This window comes from Hoplias malabaricus, chromosome 11 (assembly GCF_029633855.1).
Source record: "Hoplias malabaricus isolate fHopMal1 chromosome 11, fHopMal1.hap1, whole genome shotgun sequence".
NCBI classification, from domain to species: Eukaryota; Metazoa; Chordata; class Actinopteri; order Characiformes; family Erythrinidae; genus Hoplias; species Hoplias malabaricus.
This window is the reverse complement of record NC_089810.1, coordinates 37,249,543-37,269,036: the sequence shown is the minus strand read 5'-3', so window position 1 is coordinate 37,269,036 and position 19,494 is coordinate 37,249,543. Positions and strand designations below refer to the sequence as shown.

The 19,494-nt window shown below is 45.3% G+C and overlaps 1 protein-coding gene across 2 annotated transcripts in view; it reads right to left on the bottom strand.

Moving 5' to 3' along the window:
• Positions 1 to 19,225, bottom strand: part of LOC136709267 (rho guanine nucleotide exchange factor 17-like) — a 98,178-nt gene extending 78,953 nt beyond the window's left edge. Inside the window, exons 1-2 of one of the 2 annotated variants that reach the window (XM_066684392.1) lie at positions 18,265 to 19,225; positions 14,510 to 18,186 (exon numbers count right to left, since the gene is read on the bottom strand). In XM_066684392.1, the coding sequence (XP_066540489.1) occupies positions 14,510 to 18,186; positions 18,265 to 18,805 (4,218 nt within the window). In that variant the 5' untranslated portion in view covers positions 18,806 to 19,225. Of the gene's footprint in view, positions 1 to 14,509 lie in introns of both variants that reach the window. The other variant, XM_066684390.1, reaches the window with a different exon arrangement.
• Between the last annotated feature and the right edge of the window lie 269 nt (positions 19,226 to 19,494).

The following is a 19,494-nucleotide window of genomic DNA, read 5'->3' as shown; positions in this document are numbered from 1 at the left end:
AAAGCCTTCTAACAGCCTGAATAAAATAAACTGGTAAAAATAAATAAATAAATGTAACTGCCCTGAGTACAAGCAAGAAGCAGACCACAGTTGGCCCACTTAGGCGTTATAATAATACTGTTATCATTAGCTAAGAATCGAATAACAGCATAAGTAAAGTTCCATCTACGTAAGCCAAGACATGACTCTGTCTGGAACACGGTTAATTTAACTGTCTGATACATATCTGACCAGAGTTAGCATTATTCTGACTATAAATTGTATATGGTTAGCATTAGCTGAAAGTCTGATTAAGAAATTTATACAATTAGCATTTTACGCAAGTGTCCCATAACAATCTGACCAGTTATTTTACGTAAGAGAACAGTCTGACTACAGTTATCATTAGCTAATCAGCTAGCTAAGTTTAGCCTTGCCTATGATACTACTAGCCTTGACTTGATACTACTATGCAGTTAGCTTCAGCTAATAAGCTGCTACTAGTTAGCATTAACCAAGTAGAATGTTTAGAGTAAAAATAAAGCCCCAGTCTGAATATGGCATCAAAATGTGTCTATGTTTAACATATGCTGAAAATACTAAATCAGTATTCAGTACTTTGCTGTCTAGCAAAGGAGCTTGGTAAAAATGCACAGATTCACAGAAGTACAAATCTACAAGTGTTAGTATAGCAGCATCTGATTATGGAATAACTGCAGCTGCTATGAGCTAAGAATCCACAGCCGTGAGATAAGTGTCTGATAACAGTCTGTTGGACTACAGTTTAGGTGTACACAGCATTAGCAAAGTGGCTGATTGCAACCTGACTCACAGTTGTTATTAGCCATGCTTCTGACATCAGCAGTGTTGTTTTGACACGCTCAGAAACTGGAAGCACGGAAGAGATGCATTAAGATTAGTTCTGTATCTCAGATGGTGAAACAAAGTCCCAATATCCGTCTCCCACTTTTATTATATTAAACATATCTTACCTTACTTACTTTACTAAGTGCATCTGCTAGATGCCATATATGTAAAGTTCAATAGAACCTGCCTGAGTTCCAATTTTGTCTCTCAATCCTCTGGACTGCAGTGCCGGAGTCTTCATGGAGGTGGCGCTCCACAGTGGAAATGTATTTCTAAAGTCATGACGGAGACATGAAGAGCTCTTTGAGCGCCGGACTGATGCCATGGGGCCGGAATCTCAGCTTTTTTCCTAAAACGGGGCCTGGTCTCTAGCATGAGACTGACCTGGAGTCCGGATGGTTCCTGTGTTGTCGTCTTAGAGAGTGACCGCTGCTCAGGACGTCCCACACAGAGCAGACCCAGTGGCCCACTCTCCCAGCTCGGGCCTAGACCTCCACAGAGAGCACTTTGTGTTTGATGGACAGAGAGTGGGCTTGGATTCCAATGAGGAATTAGCTGAAGAGTGAAGACAGTATTTATTCCACCGTTGAACAATCACAGAGCCTCACAGTACACTTTAACCTAGGTCTTAACACGCTCACTTACCCTGCCATTATAGACTTCTGTTGTGACTGGTTTTCATTTTCTTTTATATCATTCACTATCTATGCACTACTGACTGCACTACTCACTTCTATTCTTTGTATATTCACTACCGTGGACTCACTGTAAATCAACAGTTCTTCATGCATGCTGTTCTTATGTTAATGACAATGAGAATGGGCTCTTCTTTTGGTGGGCTCTTCTTTTTTTCTTCGTTCGGTGACACCACCAGCTGGAAAAAGTCCTGTCCAACTTAAATTTAGTAGAATTGACTGGGTCTTTAGTGGATGAATGCAAAGAAAGTCAAAATACAGCCAAGATCATGAAAGAAAGTAATGAAAAAATATTAGGCTATATATTTTTATTAATTCATTCATTCATTGCCTGAAACCGCTTATCCTGTTCAGGGTTGCGTTGGGTCCAGAGCCTACCCAGAATCACTTATCGCAATGCGGGAACACACCCTGGAGGGGGCGCCAGTCCTTCACAGGGTGACACACACTCATACATTCAAACCTATGGACACTTTTGAGTCGCCAATCCACCTACCAATGTGTGTTTTTGGACTGTGGGAGGAAACCCACGCAGACACAGGGAGAACACACCACACTTCTCACAGACAGTCACCCGGAGGAAACCCACGCAAACACAGGGAGAACACACCACACTCCTCACAGACAGTCACCTGGAGGAAACCCATGCAGACACAGGGAGAACACACCACACTCCTCACAGACAGTCACCGGGAGGAAACCCACACAGACACAGGGAGAACACACCACACTCCTCACAGACAGTCACCTGGAGGAAACCCATGCAGACACAGGGAGAACACACCACACTCCTCACAGACAGTCACCGGGAGGAAACCCACACAGACACAAAAAGAACACACCACACTCCATTTTCTCAAATGGGTGGCTGGGCGTACTCTCCGTGATCGAGTGAGGAGCTCTGCGATTCGGGAAGAGCTCGAAGTAGAGTCGCTGCTCCTTCGCGTTGAGAGGAGCCTGTTGAGGTGGTTTGAGAATCTGATAAGGATGTCTTCTGGATTCCTCCCTCTGGAGGTATACCAGGCACAGCCAACTGGAAGGGGGCCCCAGAGTAAACCCAGGACTCACAGGAGGAATTACATCTCCTAGCTCGCTTAGTAATGCCTGGGGAACCCCCAGGAGGACATGGAGGAGACGGAGGCACCATTGCTTGGTATAAAACTAAATGATGAGTCACTGAAAATACACTTTGAATAATAATAGATTGGTTAGCTGTTAAATTTTCACAAAGCTGTGTTTGAGAGTTTAATGTGGACATGCGAGACCCTAGAGGTGTGAAGAACATAACCAACACCTACCACCTCCAACTAAACTCCTGTAAATGCTAAAATGAATGAGTCCTTGAACAAAAACCATTCAGAATCACTTCCCTGGAGACTTCAGATGGCTCTCTCAAAAGGAAGAGCTTTTCTCTTTATTTCTGTCAGTTGAAAAACCGTGACCCTGAAGCAAAAACACAAAAGAGAAACAGAATAGTCCCACATCACACACAGCCACAGTGCCTTTCAGCCTGGATAACGGCACTGTGAGAAAGAAGAGGGACCACATCACAGAGAAATGACTGGATTCATCAGATCACAAACAACACACATACACATATTTAAAAAAAACACACTTTCATGTTAAAAAAAACCCTGTAACTGGGTTGATTTACCGTTTGGACGAACAAAATATTACTGATGAAATACAATTTTAATGCTACATTTAATGATATAAATATTGTGATATTTCCCTAATTACATTTTGCATCTATAATACTCTTGAATAACAATGTAATACTTAAAAAAAAAAATCAACAAAAATTAACAATAATTAAAAAATATATAAATAAATTATATAAAACAAAGCCATGGAGTGGCATTTCAGCTCTGTACCAGCTCCTCAAAATCTCTTGGACTGTGCTCATTGTTTATCAATAAAAGGGGCCCTGTTTTCACACCAGCCTTGGTGCTTTATTTTATTTTAGCTGTTGTTGTTTTTTTTAGCTCTTCTTTGACTCAGGTCATGTCTTTCCGCTCGCTCTACACACTCTAGCTACAATATATTCAATATAAATAGAAGCAAAGTCACCAGATACTGTTACAGTGTGAGATGACGTGCAGGGACAGTGAAATCGTCATAGTGCACAGGACTAGTGACGACACTGTTGCGCTTTACAACCCTCCACACACTCAAACAATTACATTAAACACCATATACACTTACTCAGACATGACACACACACACACTCTTACTCTCTGAACTCTGTGACATCAGAAAGTGCTGTTTCACAGCGTCTTCCCTTACATAAGCAAAGAGCGCTCTCTGTAATTATGAAGGGAGGCTCCCTCGTAATGAGTGTGTCTGTGTCTGTATGCAGGCATGTGTGTGTGTGTGTGCATGCGTATGTGGAGAGCGTGACTCCACAGAGACAAAGACGAACTAGAGAAATAGAAAGAGAAAGTGATGAAGAAAAAAAGATAGAGGGAACATTCCTCTCCGTTAGAAACAGAATGGTACACGAGGCAGTTATTAAATGAAATGCTGGAGATCAGCGAAAAAGAAACAAGACGAAGCCATAGATCAGAATCCCCAAATAAGTACACACTATACTGACCTCTCAAGGCTCCGCCCACAAATGTGTTCTCAGGAGCTAATGTTGTATATGACCTCATACAAAATCAAAAAGACAGTGTCAAATGTTTATATCACAGCATCTACATTTAGATTCTATAATATTTATTCCGTGGAAGCTCCAGGATCCTGGGATAGTGGGTTCCAGCCCAATTCCGGGGTTTTTCCTGTGGGTGCTCTGGATTCCCCCCACGGTCCAAAACCACACGTTGTGGATTGGTGACTCAAAAAAGTGTTCCTAGGTGTGAATGTGAGAGTGAATGTGTGAGTGTGTGTTGCCCTGCGAAGATCTGGCGCCACCTTTAGGGTGTGTTCCCGTGTGGACACACCGCTACCCTGTACTGTATAAACGCTTACAGACAATGAGTGAATGAATGGTTGAGTCTTGCCTTCCCATTCTCAGTGTACACACAGATGTCTTATAAAAACAAGCAGCAAACAGGGAAAACATGACAACGGCGTGATCTCACACATCAGATACGGTCACTTGTAACTTGCAATGCGAACAACAGCAACAGTTTTGCAGTGCCATGAACCTATAGTAATTCCATCCAAAATACTTCCTCGCTGGGGAAACTGAGTCTTTTTCCGGTTGCTGGGAAAATTATGCTTCCATAAAGTGTCACAGAGGATCAGAATGAAATGTTAATTGGGAAGAAAGAGAGAGAGAGTTTCCACTCTTTTTTTTTTTCCCCACCATCGTTTTGTCTCTCCCTTCTCACTTTCTCTCCATTTTTTTTTCCTCCTTTCTTCCGTCATTCCTAATTCCCTTTCTCTCACTTGCTCGCTTCCCTCTTGAGTTAGCACTTTCTCTCAGTTTCCCTTCTCCCTCCGTATTTGGTCTACTTTACCAGGAACAGAGAGTAAGTTTCTCTCTCTCTCACTGGAGCCTTGCCAGTGGTACCATGGGAAAGGCAGATTCCCGCTGGCTCCGTCGCCCTTTGACCTCGTTCTCATGGAGCGCAGCGCAGTGGACAGGAAGAGACAGTAGTTCTGAAATTAACATATTGTCTGATCATTTTAAGGGGAAATCTTTGTTCACACGGCACCATAAATCAGGTTTTATTCTCGATAAATATATATACACTATAAGACCAAAGGTTTGAGTGGTTCCACTGACTTTAAGGTGCACTATAGGGCAGATGTTCAATCGTGAAAACAGTTGTGTAACGTCTATAGAACAGACTGAAATCTGGAGAGTCTGAATCTGAGCCTAAGATCACCACGTGTGAGGTAAAGGGGTGTTAAGCCCCAGCTTTAGACCGAGGAGTAGCAGAACTGTGTACTCTGGAGTGATGGGAGTTCCCGCCTTAACTTTTGGGATGAGTTGGAGTGGGGTTTATGAACATGAACTATTCACATTGCTATCTGCCAGCAATCAAATCCTCACAACAGTGTTCCAATGACCAACAACTGGTCAAATCGCGAAGGATTTTGTTGACTTTTGACATGACCACAGAAAACCATCTTAAAATGTATCTTAAGCATATGTTACCCAGTAATTTTAGTGGGTCCATGCAACAGTATGGTTTTCAGTGAACTGTTTACTCCAGGGTTATTTTGGTCTTTGAAGATAAATTGGAAAGATGCTTGGATTTGTTTGGCTTGGCAATGCTGTCATTTTACAACATACAGTTTTAGACCAGAGCGAATGAGACAGATTATTTTCTTTAACATTTACCGCATGATGTCATTTTCAGTACGTTCAAAACTAAGGAATTTTTCACAAAACAACAGATCGACTGACGGAGATTATTCTTTCAACAAAAGCTCCACAGCTTAAACTAATACAATGTCAAACATGGTCTGATTCAGTCACAGACACAGACACACTACAGAGAGAGAGAGAGAGAGAGAGAGAGAGAAAGAGAGAGAGAGAGAGAGACGGCGAGAAAGAGAGAGAGAGAGACGGCGAGAAAGAGAGAGAGAGAGACGGCAAGAGAGAGAGAGAGAGAGAGAGAGAGAAATAGAGAGAAAGAGTGAGAAAGAGAGACGGCGAGAGAGAAAGAGATAGAGAAAGAGAGATAGAGAAAGAGAGAGAGAGAAAAAGAAAGAGAAAGAGAAAAAGAGAGAGAGAGAGAGAGAGAGAGAGAGAGAAAGAGAAAGAGAAAAAGAGAGAGAGAGAGAGAGAGAGAGAAAGAGAAAGAGAAAGAAAGAGAAAGAGAAAGAAAGAGAAAGAGAAAGAAAGAGAGAGAGAAAGAAAGAGAGAGAGAGAGAAATGAAGACGACAAAGAACTTTTACAGTCTCACACTGTCAGTTCGTCAGTTACCATTGGATCATTTCCCGAAGTCCACCATTTCATTAACTCTTACAGAAGACGATTAAAAAGCAAAATAAGAGAGAATATTATTTTTTATTCCTACTTGAGTTATGGATTAATTTTTTTCTCTTTTCCCTGATGAGTGGATTTACTGAAATTCTGGAAATGAGAAAAACATGAGACATTTGAGTTAAAGCCATCTTTCAAAGATCTGAAAAGTGCCTGAGTAGATTTATACATGAACTACATATTCCAGCGCAAAACTCTTTCCATAAATCTTGTTGAAGTAAACTATGATGTTCAAACGTCATGAGAGAGTTTTATAAACCAAGAATTAAACGCACTGCTTCAGTGAAAATCTCCTAACTCAATTAAGAGTGACAGAAACATTCAGACAGTTACATCATTCTTACATGGACCTGATTAAAGAAACAATTCTGGTGGGGAATCTCTCTCTCTCTCTCTCTCTCTCTCTCTCTCTCTCTCTCTCTCTCTCTCTCTCTCTCTCTCTCTCTCTCAGAGCAAGTAAAACTTATATCACTCTCCGCATGTTTACCTTCTCCTAATCCACTACACCGCGCTGTGAGGCTCTTGGAGTTTGGCATGTTTTGATTTTACAGTGAGTTACAGTGTGTTCTGCAGCTTTACTCAGAAACTAATTCAAAACATTTAGAATATCAAACCAATAAAGAAAGCAGCTCTAAACTCATCAGAACTGTAAGTGGATCCATACAGAGACCACCACAGAGAAACAGAGAGTGAGAGAGAGTGAGAGAGAAAGAGAGTGAGAGAGAGAGAGCGAAAGAGAGAGAAAGAGAGTGAGAGAAAGATAAAGAGTGAGAGAGAGAGAGAGAGAGAAGAGAAAGAGAGAGAAAGAGAGAGAGAGAAAGAGAGAGAGAGAGAGAGAGAAAGAGAGAGTGAGAGAAAGAGAGAGTGAGAGAAAGAGAGAGAGAGTGTGAGAGAGAAATAGAATGAGAGAGAGAGAGTGAGAGAGAAAGAGAATGAGAGAGAGAGAGTGAGAGAGAAAGAGAGAGAGAGAGAGAGAGTGAGAGAGAAAGAGAGAGAGAGAGAGTTCTTAAACTGATTCCGGTCTGGTTTATAAGACCCTTGGTGGTTTTCAGCGAACCAGCCCACGTTTACACCAGTTTCAGTTCAGAATCGAGGCGACGTCATACAGTACGTCATCAACAGAGGGCGCTGCACAGCGGCAGTAAACAGAAGCGAGAAGATGGCGGAGCTTATAGGTGACCTGCGAGCGTTTGTGCAGTTGTTACATACATTTGTTTTTCTTAAAGTTTCTCCTGAAACTCCAAAGAACACCAAATAGATAAGAAATGCCAGCTTTCGTCAGTAGACCACGGTATGATCCTCGTGGGTGTCACCATTGCCCCTTGCTCCTATACAACTAGACACGCCCACAGAGGTCGTCACGGTTTGTGCCGAAAAACGTTATTTTTTGGTTCCTGCTGCAAATTAACTTTTCAGAATTGTGAACCTTTTTTTGGTGGTGGAAATGCGCCAAAGGGTTAAAAATTAGGTTCGGAACGGAATGGAGTCAGTTCTACGTTGGTGGAAAAGTACTAACAGAAAGAGAGAGAGAGAGAGTTAGTTTTTTCTGGACTTTATTCACATCTGAAAAGTAGCATTTCTTCTAAAGTGAACTGCTGTTACAGCTTCTCTTCTAAGAGGGTTTACACTACATGCTGAAACATCTCTGTGAGGATTTGATTGGATCCAGCCATGGTGGGCTTTACACCACTCTAGTTCACACCCAGCCCTGGGCACGGTGACAAAGAGAGAGATGGAAATCTCAGGAATGAAAGAGAAGAAATTGTAAAAAAGCAGAGGGAAAGCAATGGAATGACAGTGGCATTCAGAAACGAAGAAGAGTCTGAGGGGTTTGACTTGGGATTCAAAAGAGGCGAGGACAACAAAATAAAGAGCAGAGGGCCCTCATTTAACAAGTTGTTCTTTCTTTCACAGCACAGACAAGAATTTTACTCTCTCACTCTCTCCTTGTGTGGCTTTCAAGGCCTTTATGCAATGAGGGAAGATAGGCCAAATTCCTTCTGCCTGTTTAAGTGAAAATAACAGAGAGAGAGAGAGAGAGAGAGAGAGAGAGAGAGAGAGAGAAAAATAACAGGGCCACCAGCTTCCCTCTCTTCTCCTCCTCACCCTCTCTACCTCCATCCCCCCTCACTCTGTTCTGCCTTTTCCAAAATATCACTTTTCTTCCTTTTTTCCACTCCCCTGCCTCCTCTTTCTATACCTGATATCACTCTCCAATCTCGCTTCAGACACAACCAAGGACCAAGGAGATGATCTCATCTCTCTGTAATGTGTGTGTGAGAGAGAGCGAGAGAGAGAGAGAGATCACTAACAGCACATAAATACAATGGAGAACATAACAATTTCCATATCACATTTATGAGTAGAGTAAACGTCCGAATAAGTTTACAGTTGTCCAAGTAATCACAGAAATATAACGGGTGTGCCAAAGCGTTTAATATGAGGAGAACCCTATGAACTCAAAATTGAAAACAAAAGTGATCAGTACATACCAAAATTATTTTTAAGGTATCATAATAAAACACACGACTAGCAATTGACCGCATAGCGGCGCTTCTGGTAGTGTCTCTGTCTCACAGCTCCAGGGTCCTGGAGGTTGTGGGTTCGAACCCCGCTTCGGGTGACTGTATGTGAGGACTGTAGTGTGTTCTCTCTGTGTCTGCGAGGTTTCTTCCAGGTGACTGTTTGTGAGGAGTGTGGTGTGTTCTCTCTGTGTCTGCGTGGGTTTCCTTTGGGTGACTGTCTGTGAGGAGTGTGGTGTGTTCTCTCTGTGTCTGCGTGGGTTTCCTCCGGGTGACCGTCTGTGAGGAAGTTGGTGTGTTCTCTCTGTGTCTGCGTGGGTTTCCTCCGGGTGACTGTCTGTGAGGAGTGTGGTGTGTTCTCCCTGTGTCTGCGTGGATTTCCTCCGGGTGACTGTCTGTGAGGAGTGTGGTGTGTTCTCTCTGTGTCTGCAAGGTTTTTTCCAGGTGACTGTCTGTGAGGAGTGTGGTGTGTTCTCTCTGTGTCTGCGTGGGTTTCCTTCAGGTGACTGTCTGTAAGGAGTGTGGTGTGTTCTCTCTGTGTCTGTGTGGGTTTCCTCCGGGTGACTGTCTGTGAGGAGTGTGGTGTGTTCTCCCTGTGTCTGCGTGGGCTTCCTTCAGGTGACTGTCTGTAAGGAGTGTGGTGTGTTCTCTCTGTGTCTGTGTGGGTTTCCTCCGGGTGACTGTCTGTGAGGAGTGTGGTGTGTTCTCCCTGTGTCTGCGTGGGCTTCCTCTGGGTACTCTGGTTCAAAAACGCACGTTGGTCGGTGGATTGGCGACTCAAACAAGACTGGCACCCCTTCCAGGTTGTGTTCCCACCTAGCACCCAGTATCTATTTTTTTAACTTTAGAAAAATGAAGTGAAGAGCTTCTGGAGAAACTTACTACTATTGTTGTTTTATACAACTGTGGCCTACGTACTTCTACAGTAAAGACATTGTGCCTAAACTCACAGTTTCATGTGTGCCCTCTTCCATTAGCCATTTGTTTCTTTCCTTTTCCTTATTGTTTTACCCCTGAACATGCCCCACATTCCCTCCATCTTATATTCATTAACTCAGCTGAGGAGAAACACTGCCGAGTCATCCATATAAAACCTGCCTCTGCCACAGAACGCAAAAGAATGTGTTTCTCAGCCTCAGAGACACAGCTCATGAAGCCTCATGCCATGGGTTAGAACCTGCGGGACACCAGGGACAACTGATCGTTATTGGGTAACCATGACAATCTGGGACAAAGCTTATGGTTTTTGGTTGTACCACCCCCCCCCCCCCCACACACACACACACACAATAAATAAATAAATAAGACAAACATGATATTCACTCATGTGGGCAGCAGCGGAGAAAATTACACAGTACACAGTCTTAATAACAGAGGGGGAAACCAAGGTAAAATAATTATACTGTACACTGGATACTAAGAGGATTATATAAAACACCAAAAAGTCCAGAATTTAATGACTGAGAGTCAGATTTGAGGCTGTAGAATAGAAACAAAAATGTTTGTACACTATATGTCTGACATTTTCCAGAAATAAAAGTGAATTCACATTTTAATTTACTTATGCATTAAAGAATAATTCATTAAAGAAACTTAAACTGAGTGCAGATTGAATTACACACGGACTATGGAGAGTATTGTGAGTCTTTAATTCAATTTGGAAACAAGTGGAGATTTGAGAGAAGTCTAGTTCAGTGCTAACCGTAGAGACATGGGACACTGTGGAGTTCGGGATGTTAAACATGGGCTAAGGCACCGTTTCTCAACCCTAGTTCACGAGGCAACCTGCCCAGTACATTTTAGTGGTTTTCCTGCTTTAACACACCCACTGCAACCCTGAAAGGACTTGTACATTAACTGATTAGCTGAATCAGGTGTGTCGGGGGAAGTGAAAGCTATAAATGCCTCCAGAACCAGGGTTGACAAATAAAGGGCTGTGGACCAGTGGAATTGTTTGGTGGAATGATGGCACGTGGTTTCCTCTCCCCGTCTTCCACGTCTCTCCATGTGGTCCAGAAATGGCATCTGGAGGCATTTGGATGGGGGAGAGAACTCTGAATGTTGAAAAGGATGAAAAATAGATGGGGATGTTGCTCTATTCCTGCTTCATTAGGTGGGTAACATTCATTCATTCATTATCTGTAAGCGCTTATCCAGTTCAGGGTCGCGGTGGGTCCAGGGGTCGCGGTGGGTCCAGAGCCTACCTGGAATCATTTGGCGCAAGGCGGGAATACACCCTGGAGGGGGCACCAGTCCTTCACAGGGCAACACAGACACACACACACATTCACTCATACCTACGGACACTTTTGAGTTGCCAATCCACCTACCAACGTGTGTTTTTGGACTGTGGAATGAAACCGGAGCACCCAGAGGAAACACACGCAGACAGAGAGAACACACCACACTCCTCACAGACAGTCACCCAGAGGAAACCCACGCAGACACAGGGAGAACACACCACACTCCTCACAGACAGTCAAACGGAGGAAACCCCCGCAGACACAGAGAGAACACACCACACTCCTCACAGACAGTCACCCAGAGGAAACCCACGCAGACAGAGAGAACACAACACACTCCTCACAGACAGTCACCCGGTGGAAACCCACGCAGACACAGGGAGAACACACCACACTCCTCACAGACAGTCACCCGGAGGAAACCCACGCAGACACAGAGAGAACACACCACACTCACAGACAGTTCTAACGAAACAACGCAAGTTACAAATGTGTTTAAGTTTTAATTTAAACAGTAAATTAAATCATAAAGGCAACTTAAACTTCTAGAGCTCAGTTTATTGTGCTGAAAGAACAGTAGTTCCCCACAATCATCTACGTTTCCTTTAGCCACAAAGTCATAACATACCAGCCTTTAAAAAATTCACATAGAACAGTACATTTTTATTTCAGAAACGTTTGGCTTTCCATCATGGGCCCTATAAAGAAATTATTATTAAATTATTATTATTTATTATAATTATTTTCTCTTTGGTGGTAAAAATGACTTACTGCTCCTCTAAAAGAGCATAACTTGGCTGTCCGCAGCCTGGCACTTAATTTCCAAACATTTGCTCGGGGCAATCTCCCAGCATCCTCCTCTGCAAATCATCAAGCACATTAGTAACCACAACAACTTCCTGTTTCTGTTCCCCAGCTTCCTGTCTGCACAAGATCATTCCACACTGCCAGAATCAGACTTAGAGCACGCTCCAACACACAAAACACTGCTATACACACACAGACACATGCGCTCTCTCGCTCATATACATGAACACACACAGACACAGACTGCTACACACAATGACAAACACACACATGCTTGCACGTGCTTGTGCTCTCTCTCACACACACGAACACACACAAACAATGGCGCCCAGTAATCAAGCAGCAGTAAATCATGACATTATGAAGCCTGTAAACACTGCAAACTGCTCAGATCATAAACACACGCTGTAAGAGCAACACTGGCATCAGACGACACAGGGAAGGAGGCATTAGTAGCACTACGCAGTAAGTTGTGGCTCTCAGACTGGGAGCTGGGAGCCTCTGGGGGCAACAGGGGTGGGGTTTAATATCAGATTCAAACAAATACACTCATAGAAAGCTCTCACATAGAAAATACTGTAAACAGTCTACGTATCTGTATTTTGCTTCAAGACACAAAAACATTAAAGCTATTCTCATCCTCCGTCTGGTTTCTCAAGGCCAAGCTCTCAACATAAAAGCTGTATTCCACCCTCTCCTCCCAGGCCGAGGGTGTGTCCCCCCCACCCCCACCTCGTACATGTGTGGAGGGTGTTTGGGTGTGCACGCTGTTCCGTTGCGTCACACGCTCCTTGAGGAATGCTTAGCCAGCAGCTCTTAGCTCCCCTCCTTCTTTTTTTCCCTTTATTTCTCCACTTTGAGGGAGAGAAGAAAATTAAGCCGTGTGTGAGTCCATCCTTCAGCTGCGAGAAGACAACTCCGCACTGAAATAATGTGCAGCTGTCAGGAGACAGCTAAAAAACAACAAGCCGCCACCCCCCAGAACTCCCACCGTATTCCCTCAGACGCCACAAAATTTATAACTTAAAGGTTGCAGTGGAAATAAATCTCTTGCCCTGTGCGTGCTAGATTTACCTGATAAAATGTGCAATAAGGGGAAGTACAAACAGCTTTCGCTGCTGATATAGCAACAAAGCCCTGAAAGGATGCGAGCTGGAGGATAAGAGATCCTACATATGGAGCTAACATTAAACAGAGACACACAGCAGAGTCATAAAGGAGGAATCAGAGTTTAGAGCAGAGCCTGGGGCTCACAGCTAAAGAGAGAGATCATGCATTTAATTCCACGTATCCCTCACAATGTACAGAGAGAGAGACAGAGACAGAAGAAAGAGAGAGAAAGAGAGAAACACTTGGTCCTGAGCCTGCTGTAAATGCTGAAATTATACTGAATTATCAGAGCTTAAAGCTTTGGCCAAGGCGGCATTTCCCCTGCTGTGGATTCTGTAATGACCTTTCATTCAAAGGGCATGCACTGTCAATCAAACAGACTCATTTGCACTCGTCACATAATCAGCCAGTATCAAGCCAGACCCAAACAGGGGCCTGAACATCAACAAACCACCAAGAATCAAGGACAGACTCGCGCTAACAAAATCTGGAAAAAAAAACACCGCCATAAAAGGTGCACTACGAGACAGCGAGTCCTGTTCTGGCCTTTTAAAAATAGCCCTGGTTCTTAAATAGACTGAGAGTAAAGACATAGAGAACGAATTTGTTACTAAAAATGCGTAAGGCTTTATAATAAATAACAGTCTGCGCACACTAAAGTATACTGCCCTTTTAAAATGTGAAATATATGGAGGCTATTTCTCAGCTGAGTAACTCATGGAAATGGAACTTTTATTTTAGAAACGATAAATCAAGTGGGTCTCTACACAAGGAGATAAAAAGAGTCCCTTCAAAAACATGCCAGGAAAGAACGCACGAACAGCCAAGCACTCAAATACATACAAACAGACCCTCGTGTGGCCTTCAAATAAAAGGGTGGGCAGAATTGAAGATCAACACAGCATAGGACTACATAAGAATTTTCTTAGAAACCCAGTTAGGATCTGCTCTCTCGATCACGTCCGAGACGAAAACAAATCTCAGGCAATAAATTCACTTCCCTGGAATTTGTAGCAACAACACATTCAACAGTTCGCAAATAGAGACCAGCAGATATGAGAGTGCACACACAGTCAAACAAACCTTTCCAAGTTCTCTTCAGGAAGATTTATCCTTGCTATCTTTGGTGTAACATAGTCCTGCAGGTCATTACAGAGAGCTCCGTCTAATTGAAACGACTGGCAGAAATATGCAAAACAACTCAGCCCACTTCACCATCAATTTAGAAGATTCAAAAATTGCAAAACAGATTTCGGCTGTTTCAGTTTAAGGCACTTACAAACAGCACACTTGGCTATAATCATATAAGCAGACACAAATAGAGGGGAAAACATGGCACTTACCACTTGAGGCTTGGCCTTCAGCGGGACAGGGTTCAGCTCTACACTGGACTTCCTCTGCAGTTTGGGTTCACTGGGGGCTGTTGGAGTTGCGGGAGTTGATCTGCTACCTTCCGCCACCGCTTCTTCAGCAGACACAGGAGCATCCGAAGCCCCTTCAGGTGCGTTCAAGGCCAGGATGTATTGTTCTGTCACATCCTCCAGTGAGGGGGTGCCCTCCCCTTGATCTTGTTTTGAGGGCCTTGAAGGTTCAGGCACCTTAGAAGTGCTCCCCTGCTGGTCTTGGATGGTGGACTGGGTAATGGGCACAAAAGTGGTGGGTTCACTAGCATGGCGTACATGTTTGGGCCTAGTTTTTGGTGGAAGTTGAGGCAGGATGGATGTGGAGTCATCATGATGTTCTTCAAGGGCCTGGTCCTCAAGCTGCTCCTCCAGGTGTTCTCCATCTTTGAACGACTCCTGATGCGTAACTCTCTGAGTGCGTTTCTTATAGCTGCGACGGCTAATGCAAGGTGACAACACTTGGGCCAGCTTTGGGTTGAAGGGGAAAGTGGACTCCTCATTGTTTGCCTCGGTATCTCCGTTCCGGTCAAGGTGAGACGGAAGAAGGTGTTCGGATTGGGAACGATGCCTCCTTCCAGAGTGAGGCTGACGCTGGTCACTGTTCAGTTCCCACAGCTCATCTCTTTGCTCAGACAAGATGGGCTCGCTGCTGGAAGGTGGGATGGGTTGCTCTGACTCGTTAATTGGTTCGTTTGGGTATTTCTGGACTTCAGTTGCTGGAGCGGGCAATTCTCCACGCCGACTGGGGTCGCTAAAGCTTTTCTTCTTCACAGCTTTTCCATTCGCCTTCTCGTCTAGGAGTTTGTCCATAGCACCAGGTTCATGCACAATGCTCTGGATGACGGTGCTGTAGTCCTTTAAAGTGTCACTACAGACAGAGAGGTCACTGGCTGCACTACCAGTGCACTCAGAGAGGTCCGCTGCAGAGGAGTCTGCAACCCCCGCCTTAGAGTTTAGAGAGAGGGAGCCGAGCAGGTTGCTGTCTACGGAGAAGCCGTTATTAGCGTCCTCAGAGACAGAGCGACGTCGAGGCATAGGATCGCTGAGGGAGCGGTAAGCAGACTCACCATTTGTCTCACCGTTACTTCCATTGCTGGAGTCCGAGCCGTTGTTGCCAGCTGAAGAGAACTTTCTCCGCCTTCTGAGAGCACCAGGAGTTGGTGGAGCCTCTATTGCTGCCAGGGCAATGTTTTTACTGATGTTTATGTCCTCGCCTATGGCTACCACTTCATATTCAGTCCTCACAGATGGAGACTGATTCGACTGAGATTCCTCTGGAGTCATGTCAGCAGAGTGATCCTCATACAGTCCAGACTGATTCCAAACAGTGAGAGTCTGGCCCAGCAGATCTGTGCCAGAGGACGGCCCTCCAGCCTCTGGCTCAGTGACTATTCCTTCATCTGTCAGACTGGACTCATGTCCAGAAAGCTCATCCAGCGACTTATCACAGCACACATTCTCCAAAGAGTTTCCCCTTGGTAGGCATTTTACACTTTCTCTTTCAGGCTGCTCTTTGTTCTCAGGTAACACAATCTGGCTAACCTCCTCCTGTTTTGTTTTACCCACTTCGTCACCATCTTCCTGAAGAACAAAACTCTCTTTGCCTTTGAAACCTTCATCGTCATCATCATCGTCGTCCTTGTTAGCGCTCATCTTGCAAATATCCCTTATTACTTGCCTAGCTTCCTGAACATAGCGGTCTTGCAGAGGGGTCGGCATGGGCTCCTCGTAGCCGTAGCCACCTCTGCAATCATCGCTCTCCACCTCCCTGTCAGAGACCACCACTCGATCTCCGTCACCTTCACAATCCAGTCTCTGCTCAGAGGAACTCCTCATGGCTGGCCCACTTCCAGAATAACACCGCCCTAACGGCTTTTCCGAGTAAGTGAAAGATTTAGCCCTCCTCAATGTGGCAGTGAGGTCTTTCAAGGAGGGTCTTCTAGCATTCAGGCCCGGTGTTCTTGAGCCCATTCTGTACACAGCTGACGTGTTTGGAACACCCTGAAAACTGGAGTTCAGTCCTTCCTCCCCATCTCGTTCTTTCCGCTTCATCCTCAGCTCTGACAAATCTGTTTTCAGGTAGCTAAGCAGCGATAGAGTTTCAGAGGCAATGTCAGGATTAGACATTGATATTCTGTCCTTCTCCTTTTCGTTAATAACAGAGCGGCGGTACAACTTGTTTTCTGAGGCAGCAGAGGCAGCACTGTCTCCTGGACTTAAGCTGGGCACCAGCTTGGGCCGAACTCGGACAGGGGCGCGAGAAAAATTGTCTCCGTGGCCAAAGCTGGGGGAGCGGTACATGGTGGTGTTGCCATGGTAAGTTTTGCTTAAAACTGAAGACAAGGCACTTGGTGGTTGATCCTCTTCCTTCAGGGTTTCTGTGCTGGAATATCTGCTGCTACTCCGTGATCCTAAAGGACTTAACAGGAATGAGGGGATTGTTACCTTTGACACTCGTGATACAAGTGGGACATGACTGGAGCCAACTTGTCCCTCGGATGCTTTATACAGGCGCCTGTAGGTTTCCTGAATTTTGGAATAACCTTGCACTGGTTGTCCTTTCTCCCATGTTTGCCCACTGACACAGGCCCTGGACCTCAAGCCCTCGATCCTGTGGCCCTCCATCTGGGAATCGCGCGGTTGCTGGTGGCGCTCCAGATGCTCCGTCATCACTGGCTGGTCGTCACTATCATCCGACTCTCCATTGTCTCTACTGCAGCTGCTTTTCTTCTTTTTCCTCAAAGAGCGACGTCTAACATCCCTGCTGTGATAAATTAAACCTGCTGGACTGTCTTCCTCGCTGCCAGAGGACCTTCGTAGCATCTTTGCCCAGGCGCCATACTTGTTGTTCCTGGAGAAGTGTGTGCTAATTCCTCCAGTGCTTCTGACAAACGACTGTGTGTTTTTGGCCGTCTGTCCTCCAGACTCGTACTCCTCCTCCTCCTCCTCCTCCTCTTCTTCTTCTTCTCCAGAGCTCACTTTCTTGCGAGCGCTAGTCGCTTCTTCCACTTCCACGGAGAGGCCCGTGTGTGGTTTCGAGGAGCTATGTGAGGAATGCAAACTATCTGGTGGCTGCAGCTGCTCCCGGTGAGCACTCAAACGGGACCTAAGCGGCAAAGCTGAGCTACTGCGAGGTGGAAGGGTGGGGGGAGAGTGCCTGGGGTCGCCCTCCACTTTTCCTGGCCAGCTTTCAGCTCCCACTTTGCCACTGTGGCTCTCTGATGACCGGTCTTGTTCTTTCACAAAGATCAGATCATGAGAATATTTATCAGAGTCCATAGCCTGCCATGCTTTCTCTTTATGGCCTAAAAAGTCAGTACACGATCTGTTGGAGCCAAGATCCGTGCCCCCATCCTGCCAGGCCCGTCTCTGTGCCAGCGGCGACTGCGTTCCGCTTCTGTCTGAAGACGTACTGCCGTCTCTTGAGCTGAAGGCGTGATGAAGGTGATGGCTGGCAGCTCTAAGATCCTCAGCATCTGACGTGGATCTGTGCTGCTTCCTGTGTCCGTCACCAAACAGCTCTCTGATTTTAGTAACGCTCGGCCAGTTAGAGTCAACGTGAACCGTCTCGCCGTACGACGAGTGATACCTGCGACGAGATTTGTACGTCGGAGCCCCTAAGAAAAAAACATCATCCTCTGAATGTATGCCGTCTTTCAGAATGTGGGCAGAGATTTCACAAGAGCCTCTCTTACCTGGCACAGTCTTTCGGATCCTCCGTCTCGGACCTCTGTCCGAATCTGAGCCGGAGACCGACTCCTGAGCCGAGTGAGATTTATGATCCTTGGGCTGGGTTTCAGCTGTTGGGAGATCTATAGGATCTGAGCTCTGGTCAAGTGAATATCCAGCGTCCTGGGGAGGGGGATCCTCTGTAGTGGTCCTAGCCTTGACGGCTGACTTGCCTGAAGTTCTCAGCGCCGAGCTAGAACTGAACTTTTCCGAGAGAAGCCGGATAGAGGGAGAGACCGTGAGACTGGAGCCTGTCTTTAGCTCTGCGGTTGAGAGGCAGGCTGCTGAGATTTTGGAAACTTTTCTTGCCACAGCAACACTCTGCGTGTCCGAGGGCTGTGCTCTTTCGCCTGCCGCCTGAGGGGGAAGGGCTGCGCTCTGTAAATCCTCTGATTTGTGGTGCTGCTGCTCCTCGACTCCACTTTTATTTACGTTCCAGGTTTCCAGCTTCTTGAAAGAGACAGACCGATAAACAGAAGCTTGGCTCCGCGTCTCCTTCGCTGCCATCGCGTTTCTCCCTGTGTCTTGTTTTGTTTTTGTTTTTTATTTCGCCTTTCTTTGTTTAGTTCATTGATAAATACCCCACGTTTTCGTCTGTTTCCTCGCAATTACTACACACTCCCCGCGTAACCACTCTAACCATGCTCTGCTCGAGTAAAAACACGCGTAAATAAGAGCGTAAAGTTTACCTCCGGCGAGAGAGAGCTGCCTCCTGACCTTTCATGTCGTCTACTTTCCCAACTCCAACTCTCTCTAACTTCCATGCACAAAAGGGCTCAGGAGTATGGAGCAGAAAACCACTTCTTCTTCTTCCCCTTCTCCCACCAGCGTGTTCCAGCCTAAAGGCTCCCCAATAACTTTGGCACTGAGCACGACTTCCAAAATCAATCCCATGTCCTCCCCGAGCTCCTCAAACTCATCCTTGACCGTCACTTTGTCATTTGTCCATAATGAAGCCTTCGTTGACTTCTGTTTTCTCTGTCTTTTTTTTTTTTCACCATCTAATGCTTAGTTCAAGTGTGGGAGGGGCTTAATGCGGTGAGGGCAGTCAGAGCCCCTGGGGTAAATGTTGAGAGGGGGGCTTTTCCTCTCTGATGTTCAGATATGGACCAGATACTCATAGTTTTGAATAAACACTGGAGCCCTCCCTTTCTGAGGGTGGTGTGTCTTCTGAAACCCAGTCTAAAAATGAGTTG